The sequence below is a fragment of the Peromyscus californicus genome, unplaced genomic scaffold, assembly GCF_007827085.1.
Source record: "Peromyscus californicus insignis strain IS unplaced genomic scaffold, ASM782708v3 Scaffold_21__1_contigs__length_65335640, whole genome shotgun sequence".
Taxonomy (NCBI): Eukaryota; Metazoa; Chordata; class Mammalia; order Rodentia; family Cricetidae; genus Peromyscus; species Peromyscus californicus.
In genome coordinates this window covers 16,813,642-16,837,144 of record NW_026294514.1, presented here as the reverse complement: position 1 = coordinate 16,837,144, position 23,503 = coordinate 16,813,642, and the positions used below count along the sequence as shown (strand labels likewise).

General features: G+C 44.8%; 1 protein-coding gene across 1 annotated transcript in view; it reads left to right on the top strand.

The window, feature by feature from the left end:
* The window catches only part of Cmklr2 (chemerin chemokine-like receptor 2), a 40,760-nt gene extending 18,412 nt beyond the window's left edge, over positions 1-22,348 (top strand). The window contains exon 2 of the mRNA XM_052749241.1: positions 20,942-22,348. Coding sequence (XP_052605201.1) covers positions 20,972-22,039 — 1,068 coding nt within the window. The 5' untranslated portion in view covers positions 20,942-20,971 and the 3' untranslated portion in view covers positions 22,040-22,348. The remainder of the gene's footprint in view (positions 1-20,941) is intronic.
* The last annotated feature ends 1,155 nt before the right edge of the window (positions 22,349-23,503 follow it).

The following is a 23,503-nucleotide window of genomic DNA, read 5'->3' as shown; positions in this document are numbered from 1 at the left end:
GCTATTAAATCAGCCTTCCCCTGCAGGGCTTGGCCTTGCACCCAGTGGTGTCCATACCGGCTGATGCCAATAAAAGCATAGGTTCGGACTTTATGCTGCTCCTAAAGGAGAAGAGGACTGAGAAATATCATAGGGATCACATCCTCGATCCAGCATTTCGAGCCGATGGTAATGAACCTGTATAGGTTTTGATGTCAGGGAGTCTATTTGTTTTTTGATGAATCGGATATTTGACTTAGAGCAATTAAGAGAGGTGAGAAATCCTAATAAGACAATGGGTGAGGCCACAAATGGTGGTTGTAAGTTTGACCCAGGAGGGACACACAGCCAGTCAGTCCTGCCACCTAATGCCCAGTCTCGATTGCTCTCAATGAACCATTCATGTCTTTTTAAAACGTATACACCTAGGTGACTCTTATATTACAAAGTTTGGCTACTAATATGAGGTACATTCTTGTATGAGTACATGGAGGTACCATTCTAATACCTTATTAAACAAGCATTGTTTGTTTGTTTTCATCTTATCATAAACCCTGTTTTTATGATTTTTGTTTTCAACACAGGAATTATACAAAAATAGAGAAAAGAGGCATGAGGGTAAGCCCCAGTGAAGGAGAGATGGATAAGGGAGTTATAGGGAACTGAATTGGCCTTTGACAGCCTGATACAGAGCAATTTCCCTATTCTGTTAGTAGAGACTATATTGGTTAGAGTGGGGGGGGGCAGTCTTCATATGTAAGAGCTACCCTGGACAGATGTAGTTAGGAAGAAATAGAAGAGGAGAGAGCACATTTAGCTACAAAAGATTTTCCGATCATTTGTTTGTATCATGGCAGGCAGAAGTTGCCACCATTGAATGAAAATCAAGCATGCCATTTAGGCCATTGAGCTGTCTGAGGCCAAGCTGTTTGTAGCAACAGAGTGAGGCTTTAATAAAATCTGAGTCGAGGGAGGAAGAGAGCAAGGGTCGCAAAACGAACCCCATTGGAGGGAATTTCTATAAGCTCCAAGTGGGAGCTGAGAGGCAAGAGAGCAGCTGGGGAGGGCATAGAAAAGCTGTGAGACTTCCGCGATGGAGCTGAGAGACAGGAGGGACAAGGTCACGGAGGGCCAGCAGGGCCTAAGGAAGCTGCAGGACTTAGCAGGCCATTCCTTTGGGGAGGCGAGGAAAATCACAGCATGTAGGCCCGGGACGGCACTAGGAAAGCTAGAACAGGTAGCTCCGAAGGAAAGCAGGCAAGGCAAGGTCGCAGAACCTGGAGCATGGAGGTAGCTCTTAGGGGGAGGTGAGGAAGTTCCAGAAGGAGCTGAGAGGAGCCCTGAGAGAGCAGAGGGGGTTAGGGTCAAGGGAACAAGAATCTCATTCCAGTGCATTCCCAAGTGGACCGAGAGAACTGTCAGAAGTGCCCCCAAATCACAGGCGTCCCTTTCCATGTGATGGGGGGCAGAGGGGGGGGCCTCCAGGCCCACCAGTGTGGCTTTTGTAGTAAAAGTAAACAAAGCAGGGAGCTCCGTAGTGACGGTTACCCGGGAGAAGGGGAGAGAGCAGTGGTTAGAGCCCGGGAGAAGGGGAGAGAGCAGTGGTTAGAGCAGGCAGAGGCGAAAACAGCTGGAGAAGTGCACGTGTCTTAGTCAGTAGAATTGCCCATGCGGTGAGGCCCTGAAGGGTATGGCGGGAAGCATGCCAACCTGGTGGGTAGTCCAAAGGGTGTAACCAGGAGAGAGGACGCTTACTGAGTAGGCGAGGAGAGATGGATGGCTAGTTAAGGTGGAGAGAAGTGGCTGAAGAGGCAGATTCTAAAATCAAATTTAGTGGGTGGCAAAACCCAGCAGAAGCAAGTGATCCACATATATATACCTTATGAGGGTCAGATCAGCAGCTTGAGTCAGTTTGAAATGTTGAGACATGGCCATGGCTTGAAAGGTAAGTGTAGCACCCCCTACCAATGCTACCTGAAGAGAGAGAACGTTTCAGAAGCGGGTAGTGTTGGCGATGCTTGTGGGTTAGGGAACGAGACAGGCAGTGAAAAGAGAAGACAGTACTGGGTGGCCTGAAGGTTAACTCTATTCGTGTATGAGAACCTTCAGCTGCAGCCAGAGCACATTGTCAAGGTGCCCATCCTTGGACAGTATGCTCTGCTATTTGATAAGTATGCAACGGGTACACAGGAAAGTTCCAGCTGGTGATTCAGGACCCCAAGGGCATGTCCCTCCTTTTCTGTAACCTGGAGAGAGAAGGGGTAAGCTAAGTCCAGAAGATGTAGAGCCGGGGCCTGGAGGAGGGCCTGTTGAAGCTTATGAAATGGCTTAGTAATGGGTGGAAGAGATTCATGTGAGGGAACAAGGGCCGTCTCATATGGGGGCGGGCGAGAAGAGAGAAGGAAGGGATCCAAGAGTGTAAGAAGCTGGTCATCCCTAGGAAGGATAGGATTTCATCCTTGCTGGTGGGGACCGTGAGTGACTGAATTAAGTGTTTTCTATCTAGGGTAATGGCCTTGTGAGTTGGAATGATAGCTAATCCCAGATAAGTAACCTGAGGAGTGGACAGCTGGAACTTAGAGAGTGAGACCTTATATCCCTAGTTGGACAAAACGTTTAATAAGGTGAAGGTGTCAGCCTGGCTAATATGCAGGGGTGGACTGCAAAGAAAAGACTGGCTATGTGTTGTATAAGCTTGGATTTAGGAAGAGACAGAACAAGTCAGAGGCCAGAGCCTGGGTGATATATTTGGTGGGGTTTCATGAGGCTGGTAAAGCTGTTACCTTACCCTGACAATAGGGAACAAGAAGACGAGGGTCCCTAAAACTCCATCAGGACTAAATAGGTGGCCCCAGTGTCCAGAAGGAGAGAGATACTCCACCCTGATACTGTGATGTCTATCTGGGGCTCCCAGTGAGAGATGGCAGTGGTCGGGCCAAGGGAGCCTGGGCAGTTGCTATGGCCAACGAAAAGGCCTTCACTAGCATCAGGTATTTTTGTTTTCGGGCTTTTTGATCTCTCCTCCCACGGAACACCTTAAAAGGCCGTTGCTAAGACTTCTGCCTGTGGACTCAGGGGTCCTCTCTGTGGATGTTTAAGTTTAACCTTAATATCAGAGAAACTCTGGGAAAAGAAGTAGGTCATGAAGAGTTGTTTTCCGTCTGGGGGCTTGGAATCGAGATTGGTATATTTTACAAGGGCCTTTGTGAGGCGGTCTAGGAATTGAATTGGGTTTTCATGTTTGTCTTGGATGACCTCTTAGATTTTTTTCATAATTTACTGCTGTAAGGGTGGCCTTGTGAAGACCAGCCAGGAGGCAAGTTGCAAACTGATCCCTAGCAAGGATGCCCCCTGGGGTACTGTAATTCGATTCAGGGTCCTGATTGGGGACTGCCTCATCCTGACTGGGTGGGCAGCCTGTTGCTGAGAAGTGAGAAAGAGAAACCTGGAGGCTGGCTGGAGAGGAAGAGAAGGGACTGTGGGTTGAGGCCAATGTTAGTGAGATTGAAAATAATGGAAGAATCATCTGGTTTGGGCCTCAGAGCTAGGAGGAGTTGTTTTTCCTTGGTTGGCTTACGTCATATGGTCACTTTTATCAAGATGGGAGTGAGGTCACATGGCAAAGTCCATCCTTTCCAACTCTAGCAAAGATGGCTGTCGGTCACATGGCTGCCTCCATTCTAATAGGGTGACAGCAGCTGAGGTGGCAGCAAGCTGCATGTCTCCATTAAGATTACCTATGTGTAGATTTTAACTATCAACCCCCTTGCTATAAATTTTACAGGAGTATAATCATACCCAATATGTTTACAAATCTTGGGGTACAGAAAGTTTACACAATAGAAATAAGATTTATACCATGGCAAAAGTTTTAGAGAGTTAAACCAAAACCAAAAGAGTATGAGATGAGTATAGTAGTCCCTATTGGGAATGGTCTGTCCCTTCATTTTGTTTTGCTCTCCTTTCTCCATCACACAGCAGGTGGCTCACCTGATATGGACCAGAAATTTTGGAAGAAACATTTAAACAAGCATGCTTCGGTCTAGAGAAGGGGGAGCCATACCCTAACTCCAGAGCTAGATTTTAGCTCAAGCGGGACAGCATAAAACAACAGTCTAATGCCACTCATTCCTAAAAGACACCTGTAAAACTGACTCTAGTAAGTCCCTGTAAAACTGACTCTAGTAAGCTGAGAACAAAGAAGGCTGGGAGGTAGGAAAGTTTTGAGTCCTGGCTACAGACAAAGGATGCTGTGGGAAGGAGCTGAGAGATGCACCAGCCAGTGAAGAGTGTGTGCAGGGTGTGTGTGCACAGTGCAGCTGGCCTACTCCTGTGTTTTCTCCCCCTCCTGCTAGGTCTCTCTCCTGGCTCTGATTTTGCAGCAAACATACAGATCCATCTATAGTAACTTAAAAGACAGGATATTTACACTGTGGTGTGTGGGAGAGACCAGACAAAAACAAACAGGGCTTGGAGTGGAGAAAAAAGAAACAGGGAATAGGGAATCCCTTTCCATTTTCCCGATCACTCACAATATTTGTAAAGGTCCCAACTAATATTAGGATCTAAGATGCCATTAGAGTGCCCTTTGGATTGATTTTCTAAGGGGTTTTGAAACCAAATTTGATTGCACAAGCGAATAAATTGAGGGCCTTTCAGGTTGGGTGTCCGGTGGAGAGGCTGGAGGTTTTCTAAGAGGTGTAATGAGTGGGTATGGAAGACACATTCCCACGGATGAGAGAAAAGCAAAATGTCAATGCAGCCTGTAGTGAGTGTCCTCAGGATTCAGGGAGGAACAAATAAGGACCAGGCCATTCAGTGGGAAACCACAACACTCAAAGGGGGTCAAAGGGCTTAGCCTGGCTAAACCAGAAGAAAGACTCAGGGCTTTCGTAGAGGCGAGAAGGCGAGAACAAAAAAAAAAAAACCGAGCTCTGGGAGGAGGGTCTCATCCGCAGGAAAGAGCTGGAGAATGGAGTCACAAAAGCCACACGGGCCTGGAGGAGCTGCGGGATTACAGGTAGCTCTGAAGGGAAGGAAGGCTTTCCCTGCAAAAGTGTTACAGCTCTGTTTCCCAGCCGAGTGTTACAGCTCCGCTCTGGACAAAGTTTCCCTAATGCAAGTGTATCAACTCTGCTACCACAGAGCAGGGTTTCCCCAGTGAAAGGAAAGAAAGTTACCGTTCTGCTCTACTCTGCTCCAGTATGGGCAACTCTGAAGGGAAGCCTGGTTGGGCCTAAGGAAACTGCAGGATCGCAGCTCCAAGGGTGGAGAGTTGAGGTCAGGGGAAGAGGGTCAGCCATGTCCTTAAAGACCCTAGCTGGGGGTCCCTCCACCTCCAAGGGTACCAGAGAGGTGCTGGACACTCAAGGGTCATTTCCCTGGCCTCCAGGAAATGTTTACACTGACCAAAGAACAAACATAGCTAAACGCTACTAGTGAGGCAGCTTTGAGCCAGAAGGTGAGTCTGTTGCAGGTGGACTGGACATGAGGGATGGGGTCCCAGTGCAGTTTAGGCAAGCCCAGAGGGGAAAAGCAGGCCCTAGGAGAGCCTACCCTAGGTTTTGCACCAAATGGAAGCATTACAGCTCGAAGGTATCCTGGCAGTCGGGAGCCAAGGAATACCGCAAAGTCACACCGCACAACAAACTTCCCAGGAGATTTATTGGGAGGGAAAAAACCAGGAGAGTGGCTGCCTCTGCTCAGGTGAGAAAGAGCAAAGCAATGAACAGGCTACAGGGCTTTTATAGAGTTTCTCGGGGAGGGGGATGGAACTTTTCAGGGTAAAGCTTCCCAGGATGGAGATTGGTGGAATTTCAAGTCCAGAGATGGGGCTTTTTACTCTGTAGGGTGGGGGGCAGGGTCCAGCAGTTAGGTCAGTTAGAGTATTCTGTGGGTGGAACCCAGAAGTTGGAGGTCCTTGGGGGAGGGGTCTGGAGGGGCTTACACATGGCCGAGAAGGGAGCAGGGTGGGATTCTGCCAGGCTGAGTGCCTTCAAACCTCAGTGATTTTTCTAAGCAGGCCAGGTTGGGGTCCTAACACCCAAATGAGCAGATGCCAGACATGAGAGAGGGGGAAGCCGTCATGCAGCACTCATCTCTGAGATCCTGGCCGGCAAATTAAAGCATCCTCCTCCAGGACTGTGTGCAAGCTAGAGGAGCGTTCTACCAACTGAGCTCTATCACTGGCCCTCCCTTCTCGGATAAAAAAGAGAAAGAAAATGTATATGGGCTGTACGCACAAGTGCGTGCTCATCTTCTGCAAACCGTACCATGAAGAACTGGCTGTAAGTGGAGATTCTGTTTCTTCCAAAGTTCCACAGCTGTTTGGGGCACTGTCATGTTTATAACACTCTCTCACAGATGTTACATTTTATGAAACGTGACTCATTCGGGTGGTACTGCATATCTTCAACTGGGAAGAAATCCCAGCGGGTGAAATGGTTACACAAGTCAGCTTCACTCACAACCTGAAATATTTGAACAAAATATTTTTTGGAGGAGAAAAAAAAGGCAACTTGATTTTTCTATGCTTCAACAAAGCAGAAAGACCAATGGTTTCCTATTCTTTTTTTTTTTTTTAACTTGTTACTTTTTAGCGTGTACACCCATTGATTGTGTGACATGATACTTGTGTGGAGCTTGAAGGACAACTTGCAGTGGTCGCTTGTCTCCCTCCACCGGTGAGGTCCCAGGGATCTGTCTTCTTGGCATGATCCTTTACGTACTGAGCCATCTTGCTGGCCTGATTTCAGATTTTTTGTTATGGTTGAGATAAGGGTTTGAGGGTATTTTTATTTAGCAAGATCTTGTTTGACCCGCATGAACCTGTTGTTTTGTGTGTTGGGACTATCCTTTTGTTATACTTCTGCAATTAAAAAAAATTTTTTGCAGAGCAGTGGTTACTCATGCCCCTAATCCCAGCACTCTGGAGGCAGAGGCAGAGGGCAAATCTCTGAGTTCAAGGTCAGCCTGGTCTACAGAGTGAGTTCCAGGACAGCCAGGGAAGGCTACCAAGAGAAATTCTGTCTCAAAAAATAAAAAAACAAAAAAATTTAGGTGAAGACATTTTTTCAGAGTTTTTTTTTTACATGTTCATTATCAGTAATTCAATATGAAAGCAAAGTTAAACAAAGAAAGCAAAACAAAAAAGCCAAGTACTAATGTTTTCTAGCAAATAAGAATTTACTCCTGACAAAATGACTAAGTAGAACTCAATTTTAGGAGATAATGACACCATCAGCATAATTTCATTAAAATAAAAAGCAAATACTAATTATGCACACTTAAAAGTATGCACATCATTTTACCATTAGTGGGTAAAACTTTTCAAACTCCAGAAACTTTCCCTGTTTAAAAAGACAAGTCCAAAACTTCATAATAACATTAAACTACAAAATTTGGTTCAGAAAAACAGGGAATTGTTATTCAAATTTTGGCATTAAGAGTGTTTTAATCTGTTAAAAAATGCAATGAGTGTATTGAGACAGGTGGGGGAAGAAGGAGCTGACAACTGATGGGTTCAACATGTTGAGAATACTGTTATGCAAAGGCAAAAAAAAAAACAAAACCGTCAAGAGAAAGAATGTACTGTAAATCAGAGCCTTCCTGGATCTGGATGTGGTGTTCTAATCCCAGCACTAAGGGAGGCTTAACAGGGGGAAAGAGTTGGAGGCCAGTCTGGGCTGTACAGAGCGGTCCCCTCTACAAACAAACAACCATACAAGACTCTTCCTGCAGGATAGACAGACATGCAGCTCTTACATTATTTATCACACGAAAGAGGTCTTTTTGAAGATTCCTTGTTTATGGAAACTTCTGTAAAATAGAATTACTAACTCCTCGTGATTCATCTTTTACTAAAACAATATCAGAAGAGTCAATATACTGTTCTCAAAGCTCATCCATCATTTTGCTTCTCAGCTAGCTAGGGAAGAAAGCCCACGAGCAGAATCATAAACGTTTAGAATTAGAGTGCTCGGGAAATAACGCAGTTGGCAGTCTGAGGTTGGAGCCTCAGTGATTTGGATGCCAATTTTGACCATGGCAACTTACCAGCTCTATGTCTCTTGGAAATGGTTTAATTTTTCTAGTCTTTACTTTCCTACTCTGTAAACAGAGAGGAAAGGCTCATAATCGATATTTCTTATCACAGATCCTTACCTTGAAAAAAGAAATAGTCAGAGTCCATTTAGTGCATATATTAGTGCCTTGTAGAATGTGCCAGTTCAGTAGCACGGAGCTGTCTTAACTTTTGGAGAGTGCCGCCAATGTAGTGCCTTCTTTTTGGTTTGTTGGCTCTTAACAGTTTCAACTGTGAACAGACTTCTTGCCCCTAAGAACCCAAATTATTTCTAGTTTTCTGATTAAAAAAAATTGTATTGTTTATTGATTCATGCAGGCAGGTGTGTGTGTGTGTGTGTGTGTGTGTGTGTGTGTGTGTGTACACTCATGCTATAGCTTACTTACAGAAGTTAGTTCTCCTACCATGTGGGTCCTGGGGATTGAACTCGGGTTGTCAGATGTGATGGCAAGGGCCTTTACCTACTGGAGGATCTCTCACCATCCTCCAAGATTCTTTAAAACCCTTTTGAAGCCCGTCAGTGGTGGCACAGGCCTTTAATCCTAGCACTTTGAGAGCCAGAGCAAGTGGATCTCTGTGAGTTCGAGGCCAGCCTGGTCTACAGAATAAGTTCTAGGACAGCCAGGGCTACACAGAGAAACTCTGTCTCGAAAACAAACAACAAGCCAACAATCAAAAATAATAATAAAACAAAAACTTTGGAAAAAATATTTGTGTGTGTATGAGAGAAAAAGAGAGACAGAGCTAGTGCATGCGTTTGGGGAACTATTCACTCATGCGTGAGTACAGAGGTCAGAGGGCAACTTGCAAGAGTCAGTATTTCCCTTCTACCGTGTGGGTACCAGGGATCAAACTCAGACTGCCAGCGTTGGCAGCAAGCACCTTTACCCAGGGAGCCATCTTGCCAACTCTATACTAAGAATTATGTTCTAATTTCAAGACCAGAATAATTTAAAAGAAACATCTGTTTCCTCCTCCTCAAGCTTTGGAAAATCACCAACAAATTCCTTGATCTTCCCTTCTGCTTCAGCCATTCCAATAACATCATCGTTTCAGCACACTCTCAGTCCTTCCTTTTGCCCTGCTTCAGTTTCCCAACGACGACACTTTCAAAGTCTGGAGATTCCAATTAAGTTCTCTTAATACAGATTGGGCATAACAGGAATGCCTCTGCTGGGTATGGTGCCAACCGTTGGAAAGCTAAGACAAGAGGATTGTGGGGAGTTTTAAATCAGTCTGGGCTACATAATGATTACTAAGACTATATAGCACCGTGGTTCTCAACCTTCCTATGCTGCAACCCTTTAATACAGTTCTTCTTTAATACAGTTGTAGTGTGTTGTTTGAATCTTAGATGGTCTTTTAATAAAAAAAAAAAAACAACAAAAAACCAGAGCCAGATAGCAGGGTGATCAGGGTGAAAGCTGAAAGATCCGAGTAGCAGAGCAGCCATCTGGTTCTTACCTCTACAAAATTCTCAGTCTAAAGAGGGTGAATTCCTGTTTCTTCATGCCTTATATACCTTTCTTTGCCCAGACACCACTTCCTGGGATTAAAGGTGTGTGTGCTTCCCAGTACTGGGATTAAAGGTGTGTGCCACCACTGCCTGGCTGTTTCCAGTGTGGCCTTGAACTCACAGAGATCCAGAATCTCTGCCTGTGAGTAATAGGATTTAAGGGTGTGGGCCACCACTGTTATTTATTAAGTGGGCGCTGTTTACCATGCGATAGAAGCCACACATGGAAACCCACTATAAGAGTTTATTAAGGGAAGGGAATAGAAGGGGTGTGCACAGGCTTATGGAATGATCATGCAGGAAGAGAGGAGAGGAAATAGGTGGAACCCACTTTTATAGGTGTCCCCCCCTCCCCCCATACACACACATATGGGCTTACATAGTTACACCATGCATGTGCATAGATAATGTGATCACAAAGTGCACGGATTACTTAGGACGTAAGGCCCTAGGATGACTATGCCTGGCATGCATGGTCATGTAACTGGGGCATGGCTAGGAATTCTAACAACCACTGCCTGACCTCTATGTCTAATCTAGTGGCTGGCTCTGTCCTCTGATCCTCAGGCAAGTTTATTAGGGTGCACCATATATCACCACAGTGGTGACCCCCAACTATAAAATTATTTTTTTGTGGCTACTTCGTAATTCTAATTTTGCTGCTGTTATGAATCGTAATGTAAATATCTGCTATGCAGGATATCCGATGTGCAACCCCTGTGAAAGGGTCCTTCCACCCCCTCCCCCCAAGGGGGGTCACAACCCACAGTTTTGTTTTGTTTTTTTTCCACAGCTGAGGACCAAATCCAGTGCAAGTGCTCTACCACTATACTAAATTCCTACCCCCAAGCCCTGTCTTTAAAAAAGGAATCCCAGGGGCTAGCTTTCCTTTCCTTACCATGGAATATTAAATATTTATTAAAAATGTTGAATGACGGTGCGTCTCCACACCACCACAGGATGATTATGAATGACAGACAGGTTTCTTCAGCTGGTGCTTTATCCTGTACGCCCTCCTATTTAGTAGGAGGGAAAAAAGCAAATCTGTCCAGATGTAATCTTGTGTGAATAAGAGGAAGAGTCCAAATTGCTGCCCTTTCTCTTCCCCCCGGCGTTCGCTTCTGTGTGGAGCAGAATTGCCATCACTACCGAAGCAGGCTTTCTTTACACAGGCTTCATCCAGTTCACTTAAACCACCCTGCATGATGAACGGTATTGTTCTGTTAAGTGACTTCAGTCTCAATCTATCCCTCAGAGTCTCTCACTATTGTTCCTTCTCCTGGAAGAGAACAGCCTCCCTCATCTTCCCTTAAGACAGGAAATGTCTTGATGTCAATTAAAATACGAATATAGGGGCTGCCAATTCCGTTTCCACCCGAAATCTGGCATTTCCCCTGGACTGCTATAGATATCACTGACAGTGTGTGACTGATGATCAAAACATGCCAAGTACTGGTGAAATAAAAAGCGGGTCTATGGTAGCACACACAGACACACTGCCATTGTGTGCCCCCCGGCTTCCTGGGAGACTGTCTTGATCTCTGCAGATTTGAAGTCACGGTTTAAGACTCTAGAGCAAGACAAATTAGTTCTGTTTAGCATGCTTCTTTTAAGTTTTATTTTTCTTTTTTCCTCCTCCTCCTCCACCTTCTTTGGGTTGGGACCAAACCCAGGGCCTTGTACACTCCATTCATACACATAAAACAAAATAAATCTAAAAAAAATTTTTTTAAAAAGGAAGAAGATACTATCTAGTAGTCTATTTTCTTACCATTCTTTGTGAAATTTGAGGCTAAATTTGACAATTTTGAGGCTAGACACAGAAATCTCCAACTCAAATGTAAGAAAGGTAATACCTGTGAACTCCATACCAAGTCAATATTTTCTTTTTTCTTTCTTTTTTAAATTTTTTTCAAGACAGGGCTTCTCTGTGTAGCCCTGGCTATCCAGGAACTCACTACGTAGACCAGGCTGGCCTCAAACCTGGAGATCCACCTGCCTCTGCCTCCTACTGCTGGGATTAAAGGCCTGTGCCAGCACTGCTTGGCCCAAGTCAATGTTTTCAAACCATGAAACCAGAAAAAAATACTGCAAGTTCAAGACCCACCTGGACCTCAGAGCAAGTTCCAGGCCAGCCACGCCTTGCGTCTCTGCCTTCTTCCTGCCCCATGAAGAGAGTAAATTGCAGAGAAAAATATGGAACATGTAAAACATTTTTAGATCAAATAAATTCCCACTGTAGCTGGGTGCGGTGGTACATATCTTTAATTCCAGCACTGAGAAGGCAGAGACAGGTGGGTGGATTTCTTTGAGGAAGAGGCTAGCCTGGTCTACATAAGGTGTTTTAGGCCAGGCACAGCTATGTAGTGAGACCCTGTCTAAAAAAAACTATCACCAACAAAACAAACCCCCATACTTCATACCTTTCTCTATCCTGTACTGCTTTGTTCTAATCATGTAAGGACCAGTATTTGCAATTACCCAGCATGCTTTGAGTCAGGCGCTGAGCTAACCACCTGTTGAGGATTTCTTCACATGATCAACACATCTTTTATCAGAGTCCATGCTACTTTATTTCTGTTTGCACATACACACATGTGAGGAGGGTGATTGTTGCCCATAAAGGCCAGCAGAGGAATGTTGGGTCCCTTAGAGGTGGAGTTGTAGGCATTTGAGAACGGCCTGGTGTGGGTGCTGGACCTGGAACACACAGGTCCTCTGGTTACTACAGTAAGTGCTTCTAACCCACTCAGCCAAGTCCTCTAGCCCCAGCACAGCAACTTTATGCTTCAGGATAAGAAGGGTAAGAAAACAGGCTGCAAAGGAGCAGGCGATTGTCCAACATCGCACGGGCCGGAAGAAGTGCAACCGGGGTTTGAAAGTGAGTAGTCAGGCCTACTCTATTGCCTGGTGTTTAACGTATACCTGTGTGCTGATTATTTTAACACTTGCAAAGAAGTTAAGCCTGAAAAACACTCCCAAACCCAACCCTGCACAAAGCCATAAGACCGTGCCAGTGAGGGGACTAATTTCTTCTGGGTGGGGCCATGAAACAACTGGTCCATAAGTAGGTGGTGACATTCCTGAATATGTGCTGCCCTTCTCTTTCCCAAGCTGTCCAAGTAAGGCATGCAAGGGAGACGGACAGCGCGATCAGTTTGCAAGTCCTTTTATGAGCAGAACTTGATCTGAGCGCATGGGGCCAGAGAGCCTTTCGTTGCCACATGATTTAGCTTGGCTTTTTTGTTTGTTCATTTGTTGTTTTATTTTAAAGGTAAAAGACAACCTTTTTCTTTCTTTTTTTTTTCCTCTCCCAACCTCACAGCCTTGAAAGCCGAGTAACACATTTAAGTGTCTCTGATTAGCTAGCACTTCTGTCCAAGATAGATTTTTCAGTGCCAGCTCAATATGGATGTTATGGTGAAGGTTATACTCAGCTCAGCAAAGCTTTCTCATTCTACTCACTTACTGAATTAACAAGCATGTCTCCTTCATCTCCGTTCTAGTTCTCGATGGGTCCCCTTCCACTTCCAGATTTCAAGTGTGGGAACTGTCTCCCTATTTTCATTCAATATTTTTTTTTTTCCTAACTCATCTCCCAAACTGCTACCAGATGATTTTGACAAAAACAAAGATTTGGTATACCACTCTCCACTAAAAACATTTTCACTTGCTCCCAACTGGCAGTGGAGTAAAATCCAAACCGGTGAGCGTGGACATTCAAAGACCTTCCTCAGAATACTCCGTTGTGTTTTGTGTTATTTCCAGCCAGACCAAAACAAGTCCACTCCTTGTGAGGCAGCAAAGAAGATTTTCATTTATCTTATGTGCATGGCATTAAGCAATAAATAACATGGTGACCTCAAAAAAAGCAAGACACTTCTCTATTAAAGGAAAGGAATAGTTGAGAAGGTACAGTCTGGTCATTTCTGGTCTGCTACCTACTGACTAACAGGTTGCCAATATAATACCCAACTTCCGTCTTCCATTCCTTTTTTTATCTTCCTCTCTCGCGCCGCTCTCCTTCCCTCCCTTCCTCTCTTCCTTCCTTTCTTCCTTTGGCAAGATCTAACAATGTACTAACCCTACCAGGTCTGGAACTTGCTATGTATTTAGGCTTGCCTAGAACTCTCAGTGATCCCCCTCTGCCTCTGGAGTGTCAGGATTATAGTATACACAACCTTCAGCTTCAGTGTAAGATCCTGTTGCTTGCCAGAGGCTCTAGATTCTATCCTAAGCCCTGGTAACAACAAAAAAATGTCCTTTGCTCCCCTTGGGTAAATAAACAGGGTATTTCATAAAACTTTGCTGTGCCTTGATACCTTCCAAGGGACTGCTCATCCAAAGGGCAGCAAAATGCTCTGCTGGTGCCAAACATCTTGAGTACATTCTGGGGTGTGGTATATAGCTCGTGTCTGATGATTAGTGGAGAACATTGAGCAATGATCTAAGTCATCCCCCACCCCGCCCCGTGCATACACATGTAGGCCCACGAGCACTATCCCACACATATACACATGCCCACTTTCCCAAAAGTCGTTCTTCAACTAAGAAGAAATTCGTTTTACTCTCTGAGTGTGGTAGCTCATGCCAGTAATTCCAGACTCAGCGGGTAGAGGAGGAGGAGGAGGATCAGGAATTCAGGAGTTCGAGGCCAGCCATGATTATGTGAAATCCTGCCTTATCTCAACAGCAATGCAAGTTTTTTTTCCATTAACTAGGTATGACTCCTGGGTCATGGATCTGTGGCTTCAATCAAAGTTTCTCTCATGTTAATAGATTCTTTCTTTCTTTTTTCTTTCTTTTTTTTGGATGTTGTTTGTTTGTTTTTCTCTGTGTAACAATCCTGGCTGTCCTGGAACTAGCTTTGTGGACCAGGTTAGCCTCGAACTCAAAGAGATCCGCTTGCCTCTGCCTCCCAAGTAAGCCACCACAGCCCAGCAATAGATTATTTCTTATTTCTTTTTCCATTTGTTCCTGTTATCCAATCATAGGCAATAAACACGTTCTTTCAAAGGCCCGTGGTTTTAATTGCCTTTAAAAAAAAAAAAAAAAAAAGACAGGGCTGGAGAGATGGCTCAGTGGTTAAGAGCACTGGCTGCTCTTCCAGAGGTCCTGAGTTCAATTCCCAGCAACCACATGATGGCTCACAACCTTCTGCAATGAGATATGGTGCCCTCTTCTGGCATGCAAGTATTCATGGGGGAAGAACACTGTATACATAATAAATAAATCTTAAAAAAAAAAAAAAAAGACAGAATCTCATTATGTCACCTAGGGTGGGCTAGAACTCTCTATCTACATAGACCAGGCTGGCCTTCATCTAACTCACAAAGATCCACTTCTCCCTGCCGCCTGAGTGCTGGGATTAAGTGCATACCTTACCAAGGCCGCCCAAGGCCCATAATTTTACCAGGCTGAACAGCCCACTGTTGGGCTTCCTTTCTGCCAGTCTGCACAGACAAAAGTCAACAGCATCGACTCTTCCCCTGTGAAAGTAGATTAAAGGCCAAGCCCCCTTCAGACCCTGCTAAGTCCACATCTCCTCAGTGGGTCAGGAAAACCAGCCACCTCACTGTTACAGAACTAAATCCAACTTCTCCACCTTCACCGCGCATTCTGTCAGAAGGAATCATGGCTGTTGAGCTAACACAAGGTCTCATGTAGTCCAGGCTCTCCTCAAACTCCAGAAGTCCTGGTCCTCCGGCCTCCACTTCCTGAGCACCAAAATGGTGGCAATTAAAACCAGCGTTTCCCTCTGTTAGCCACACTTTTGTCTAATATGCCACATTTAAAAGCTTAATGGCACACATTCTTACCAGATGTCCTCTCCCTCAAAGTCATCTGCTTTGTAGAGTACTTGTCACCAATACTTTCTGACAAAAGTCTTATAGTAAAATTGATTTGCTCAGAAAGGGGTGTCAAGCTTCACCATCTATTAAATCCTGAGTAGATCAGAAGCCAGCTTGTTTAATTCTGTAAATTCCTGTCGACTCCAGAACTGGACAGATGCTTCAGTGTGTGAATAAATGTAACCCAGGAATGTGATAGCTTGGGCCCCCACAGCAACTGAATCCCTGAATATGCCCCTTCACATTCTCAGGAAACCAGACCATGGACGTCAAGGACAGTTTCTTCTGCTTGGCTCTGCCCCAAGCATTTTCCACACGTTTGGAACAGATTCCGGTGGCTCTAACCATGTCTACACTGCAGCTTGGCAGTTATTTTAGTGGCCACTCAAATGTTTTATGATTATAAATATCTTTATTAGCCTTTTATTGCAGTCAAAATTATTTCCTGAGCCTCCAGCAGCATAAATGACTTTAGACTAAAACAGTAGCGATTTCCTACTTTGAGGCAGGTCTAAAAGCCTCACTCTGGTGTGATTATGCTCTTCCAAATTGAGAAAACCTACATCTCACAGCAAAATCACTGTGAGCTACGACCTGCCTGCTTAATGAATGACAGCATTTCCTTTAAATTCGAGTTTGAAGACCTCACATCTACCTCGTAACCACCATCCTTTCTTGTTTCTGCCCAACGTAACTCCTTCCAACGCCAAGTTCACCTCTGAGACTCAGCCATACCTCCAATCGCCTCTCAAAAAATACATGCATGCATGTGGGTTTATGCTTGTCTTGATATAGCTCTACTTAGACTAAGGGGACATTTTCTTTTTTCTTTTACTCACCAAAAATGAGTAGATAAATATAACACAGTATGATGGACTATACAACAGAAATGTTTGTGTTTTGTTTCTGGACATGGAGGCTTGCTAAGTTGCCCAGGCTAGCTTTGAACTCACTTTGAACTGCCTCTGCCTCTTGAGTGCTGGGATTAAAGGCGTGCGCCACCACTGACTGGCTAGCGCCCCCCCCCCTTTAAGATGCTTAAGAAATGATGTGGGGCTGAGCTGGATAGATGCTCACTGTTTAAGAGCACTTGTGGCTCTTGTAGAAAACCTGGGTTCTGTTCCCAGCACCCACATGCATCTGTAACTCCAGTCTCAGGAGATCCAACACCCTCTTCTGACCTCCAGGGGCATCAGGCACACACATGGTACATACATGTACATACAGGTAAAACACCCACATACATAAAATACAATAAATACATCTTTAAAAAATGTTTAAAAATCATGTATCTTCTGGGCAAGGTAGCACATGCCTTTAATCCCAGCACTCAGGAGGCAGAGGCAGGAGGATCTTTTTGAGTTCAAGGCAGCCTGGTCTACAGAGTGAGTTCTAAGTCAGCCAGGACTACACAGTGAGACCTTGTCTCAAAATAAAATAAATATATATGACATGAAAGTGGACATGGAACTGTCTAGGGGAACAGAGGACTAGAAGGAGGGGTGACAGGTATATTAAGGTGCTTTAGAGAAACAGAACCAATAGAGTGAATATATATTAAAGCGGGTTATTAGGTTGGCTTACCCAATGCAGAGTAGTCTAGCAACGGTTGTCTCCTACTGAAAAGGGTAAAAAAACAGAAGTTGCTCAGACCCTAAGGCTGACTGCCTCAGCAGGCCCAATCTGGAACCAAAGGAGGATTCCTGGAGCCCTCTGGTCCTCAGGCATGTTGGAAGCTTGAGAATGTTGGTTCTAATATCAGCAAAGGTTGGCAGTGCCCCGCAGTAACAGGGCAGATGAACTTGCCAGGGAGACCAGGTAAGCAGGCAACAGCAAAGTTTCCTTCTTCTGCCACATCATCTCTTTCTAGCTGGCCTGCCACTGGAAGGTGCCACCCACATTTAGGTGGGTCCTCCCCACTTCATATAATCTAGTAAGAAAATGACAGGTGGTGGCGTACACCTTTAATCCCAGCACTTGGGAGGCAGAGGCAGGCAGAGCTCTGTGAGTTCAAGGACAATCTGGTCTACAAAGCAAGCTCCAGGTCAGCCCAGGCTATACAAAGAGACCTTGTCTCAAAAACAAAACAAAACAAAACAAAACAAAAACAAAAAACCAAACAAACATAAAACCAGGCAGAGTGGTGCACACTTTTAATCCCATCACCTTATGAGTTTGAGGCCAGCCTGGTCTACATAATGAGTTCTAGGACAGCTAGAGATACATAGTGAGACCCTGTCTGGAAAAAAGAAAGAAAGAAAGAAAGTCCCTTTCGGTAGTGCCCAGCCCCTGGCTGTTAGTTGATTCCAGATTCAGTCAGGTTGGCAACCATGATTCACCATCCCAACCCTCGTCAACTTGATGTTCAATCAGATTGCCTTACGCCACACTTAACTTCCAAATGAAAACCATAGCAAGGTCATAATTCCACCTAATATGCTGTAACCTACACACACAACCGAAATCGCAGGTTGGCCTTTGGCTCTAGCCAGGATCATTATAATAATTCTCTAATTCGCTTCCTTGTTTCTACCAGTCAGCTTTTGCCATCGCAGGAACAGGGATTTTTCTGTAATACAAATCAGGAAACTTTGCTCAAAATCCTTCAACAACGGGGCTGCAGAGATGGCTCAGCAGTTAAGAACACTGGCTTCCCTTCCAGAGGACCTGGGTTCGATTCCTAGCTCCCCGCATGGTGGCTCACAGCTGTATGTAAGTCCAGTCCCAGGGGATCCAATGCTCCCTTTTGCCCTCTGCAGGCCCCTTACATGGTGCACATGCAGGCAAAATATCCATACCTAAGATTTTTTTTAATTTAAAAATAGTCCTTCTGCCTACATAATCTGATGGCATGCTCACAACCTCATTGAGCTTCATTCTTTATTTTCTCTTAAAAAAATGTTTCTTTCTTTTTTTTTTTTTTTTTTTTAACCTGGGAGCTGAGGACCGAACCCAGGGCCTTGCACTTGCTAGGCAAGCATTCTACCACTGAGCTAAAGCCCCAACCCCTCTATTTTTATTTACATTTTTTTTTTGTTTTGTTGTTGTTGTTGTTGTTGTTGTTTTTTTTGTTTGTTTTTCGAGACAGGGTTTCTCTGTGTAGCTTTGCGCCTTTCCTGGAACTCGCTTTGGAGACCAGGCTGGCCTCGAACTCACAGAGATCCGCCTGGCTCTGCCTCCCGAGTGCTGGGATTAAAGGCGTGCGCCACCACCGCCCGGCTGTTTACATGTTTATTGTGGGTGGTGTACAACACGGCATGCATGGGGAAGTCAGAGGACAGCTTTCAGAAATCGGTTCTCTTCTCTCCTTTGCAGGGATTGAACTCAGGTCTTCAGGCTTGGCACCTACTGATTCAGTATTTATTTCTGTATATGAGTGCTCTGTTTGCATGTGTGCCTGCAGTGACAGAAGAGGGCATCCGTCCCCATTGTAAGTAGTGGTGAGCCACCATGTGGATGCTGGGAATTGAACTCTGGACCTCCAGAAGAGCAGCCAGTGCTCCAAACTGCTGAGCCATCTCTCCGGCCTCACCAATCCATCCTTTAAAACATTTTTTTAAAAAAATATATTTTGTGTATTGTTTTGCTTGCGGGTATGTCTTGAGTACCTGCATGCAATGCCGGCAGAGGCCAGAAGAGGGCAGCAGATACCCCGAGGCTGGAGTTAGACAAGGGGTGGTGAGCCACCATATAGGTACTTGGAATGGAACTGGGATCCTCTGGAAGAGCAGCCAGGGCTCTTAACCAATGAACCATCTCTCCATCTTCCCACTGATGCATCTTGCTAGCTCCCTTCCCTCTATTCTTATTGCCCAGTTTTTTCATCACCGCCTTTAAATTTTTAAATTCTCTCTCTCTCTCTCTGTCTCTCTCTCTCTCTCTCTCTCTCTCTCTCTCTCTCTCTCTCTCTCTCTCCCCTCCCTCCCTCCCTCCCTCCCTCCCTCCCTCCCTCATCCATCTGTCCATCCTGTGCTTGTGTGAGAGAGCATGTACCACGGAACACTGGTGGATCAAAGGACCACTTTTAGAAGACATTCTCTCTTTCCACCAGGGGGTCCTGATGCTCACTGTTTAAGAGCACTTGTGGCTCTTGGCAGCAAGCACCTTAACCAGCTGAGCCATCTTGCCAGCCCACTTCAGCTCGTCCTTTTTTTGTTTTGTTTTTTTAGACAGGCTTTCTCTATGTAGCCCTGGCTGTCCCGGAACTTTCTCTGTAGACCAGGCTGGCCATGAACTCACAGAGAGCCGCCTGCCTCTGCCTCTCAAGTGCTGGGATTAAAGGCATGTACCACCACCACCTGGCTAATTTTTTTTGTCATAACTATAGAAAAAAATCCAAGTTAATTCAAAGCAAAGGAATTTCAATGAAATAAAAATTTAATTGCATTATATAAGAAATTGATGTGGAAATTATATGACCATAATGAAGTTTACTCCAAATGACACCTTTCATATGGGGATGGTGGCTTATTCCTATCTCCTACCATTTGGAAGGCTGAGGTAGGAGCATTGATGTGAGGTCTAAGCCAGCCTAGACTATACAGTGAAAAATGCAAGCTATCTACAAGGCCTACAGAGTGCTAGAGTGCTAGCCTATCTCACAAAGCAGAACAAAGAAAAAAAACAAAAGAAAACAAAAACAAACAAGCAAAACACCCAAAGCCAAAATACAACAGAAGATATCTTCTAGCTGAAAAGCCATCTATATTGATATAACTGATTTATAGCACTTGCATCATATTTAGGGTTGGGGTCTTTTTTTTTTTTTTTTGGTTTTTCGAGACAGGGTTTCTCTGTGTAGCTTTGCGCCTTTCCTGGATCTCGCTCTGTAGACCAGGCTGGCCTCGAACTCACAGAGATCCGCCTGCCTCTGCCTCCCAAGTGCTGGGATTAAAGGCGTGCGCCACCACCGACCGCCCGGCTAGGGTTGGGGTCTTAACTTGCTGGTAGAGTGTCTGCTTGGCATGCTCAAGGCCCCTGATTTAATTCCTAACACCACTTAGAAATAAAATTCCAGGCCTAAAATATTTGGTCAAAATCTTCAGTGCTTACTAGTGTCACGGAACAGAAAGTTCCAGAAAGCCGTTGTTCTCGGGCTAGAGCTTTACACATCAGGGCTACAATTATTAACCTGGAACTTAGCACTGTGTAAGTAGCAATCTGGTTTCCTTCGCATTGGATGTAAAATAATGCATGCTGGGAGCCCAATAACTGCTTGCTGAATGTCAAGATTCTTGTAATGCACTGTAAGTATTAAGGACGAAGGACTTGACCTGTCGAGTGGGTCATTTTAAACTTAACAATTACTGAATCACAAATGAGCTCTCTAAAGCTCTGGGAGCAGAATCAGTGAAACTGGGGACATTGCCATCTTTGGTAGAAACACAAGCCCTTCCGAAAAATAAACCATGTCTTAGTCATAAAATGAAGTACTTTCGGGTTTATGTTCTTTATTCACCAAACTTAATTCTCCTTTAAGCTTTTTTTTTCCTTTAAAATTTGCTTTTACAGATTTTCCTACTCTCCACCTACAAGGCCATCATGGAAATCTCAAAGGAAGCATTATTTGAAGAATTTGAGAACTATTCCTATACCATAGAATATTACTCCCAGGAGTCTGATTCAGAGGAGACGCTGCACCTGGGAATCATCCACTGGATCTCCCTGCTGTTATATGTCCTAGCATTTGTTCTGGGAATCCCAGGAAACGCCATTGTCATTTGGTTCATGGGATTCAAGTGGAAGAAGACAGTCACTACTCTCTGGTTCCTCAATCTGGCCATTGCAGATTTTGTTTTTGTGCTCTTCCTGCCCTTCTATGTCTCCTACATGGCCTTGAGTTTCCACTGGCCCTTCGGCCTGTGGCTTTGCAAGGCTAACTCCTTCATTGCCCAGCTGAACATGTTTGCTAGTGTTTTCTTCCTGACAGTGATCAGCCTGGATCACTACTTCCGCTTGATCCATCCTGCCTTGTCTCAACGGCACCGAACCCTGAAGAACTCAGTGGGCGTTGTTGTATTTGTCTGGCTTTCGGCTTCTCTGCTTGGAGGTCCTATCCTGTACTTCCGGGACACTGTGGAGGTCAATAACCACATTATTTGTTATAACAATTTCCAGGAGCATGACCCTGCCCTCACCTGGGTAAGACACCATGTTCTGACCTGGGTCAAGTTCCTTTTTGGCTACCTCTTCCCTCTGCTGACAATGAGTCCGTGCTACTTGTGTCTCATCTCCAAGGCAAAGAAGCAAAACCTCCCCATGTCCAGTAAGCAGCTTTGGACAGTCCTCTCTGTGGTCATTGCCTTCATGGTCTGCTGGACCCCTTATCACCTGTTTAGCATTTGGGAACTCAGCGTTTACCACAACAGCTCTTCGCATCGCATCCTGCAGAGTGGGGTCCCTCTCTCTACTGGCTTGGCATTCCTCAATAGCTGCTTGAACCCCATCCTTTACGTTCTAATTAGCAAGAAGTTCCAAGCTCACTTCCGGGCCTCTGTTGCTGAGGTATTCAAGCATTCTCTGTGGGAAGTCAGCTGTCCTGGCACAGTGAGTGAACAGCTCAGGAGCGCTGAAACCAAGAGCTTGGCTCCCCCAGAAACAGCCCAATGAGTCCTGTGTTCCCGGAAATCAGCATGGTGTCTTCACAGGATCCCAGTGACAAATCCTGTCAGATAAGGCTTCATTCTGATCTAAACTGGCCATATTTCTGTTGTTTTCGTTCAGTGTATTGGCCTTATATTTTTGTGTGGGCATAAAATGTAGGATTTCTTCCCCGCAATTTAAATGATGCATCTTTCTGGCTGCCCTCTGGTGGCGATTGTGATACTGACAACCTAAAACTCTCCCACTGTGTTAGCCTGCGTCTACCGATGTACTGCAATATATGTATCAGATTAAATCAATCATCTTTGTAATGTATACCACATTATATTAATCATCTTGAGTATCAGGCTCATTTTTGTTTGCTTTTGGGTCATTTTGTGCATGCATTCGTGTTCATGTGTGTGCAGGTACACATGTATGAACTGTGGTAAGCAAACCTTGAGATTGTTGCTCCTCAGGTGCCTCCCACCTAATTTTTTTGAGACAGTCTTTCACTTGCCTAGAGCTCACCAAGCAGGCTAAGATGGCGAGCCTGCAAGTCCCAGAGATCTCCCTATCTCCACCTCCCCAACACTGAGATTGCATGCATGCCACCATGCCAGGCTTTTTCTAATGTGTGCTGAACTCGGGTCTTCCTTGAATGCACTTTACCAACTAGGCATCTCCCCAGTTCCCTGATCACCTTTGCAGTTACCAAAGGTGAAATTATCAAAAGACTTTGGCATAGAGTTTCACTATGAAGCCTAGACTGGCCTCAAGCTCCAATAAACAAATTGAATATACATAAATTTTAAAAGCATAATATACAAATATTCAACTTTTTAATAATTTATGAATTAAACTACTAGTTATATTGGTTTAAAACTTCAATTCCTGTTAACTGTTTATTTAATAAGTTGCCCCAAAATCTAATTGCTTAAAACAACAATCTATTGTTCATATAGTTCAGTTCTGAGGTTCTGGAATACAAGCAAGATAGGGTGATCTGGCTCTGCTTCCTTTGTCTGGAGCCTCAGGTGGATAATGATGCAAATGGCCTTGCTTGGACTAGTTGGGACTAGTTAACCGTCCTCCCTCTCACATCTGTCCAGACCCTGTTCAGGGTGGCCACTTTTCAGTTCCAAAAGCTGCAAGTGACAGGTGCTCCACCACTGAACCACATCCTCAGGACTACTAAAGGTTATGACTGTCACTCACACAGCATGGTTTCCCTAACACACAATTGGTCAACGCAAGACTAGGCTAGCTCACAATCAAAGGGAAGGGACAGACGTCTTGATGAAACGTGTCTACAATTTTGTGTTCTTTAGAACATCACAGTTACAGAAAATTCTGGCTGTGTACAAGTGTGTAAATTACTATAAACAATAGAAACACATTCCCAGGTGATATAGAGGCTGGCTCGAACTCAGAACTACTTCAAAGAGCATACATCGCTGGCATAGTGCTATCTTTTGTTCTTTTGTTTAC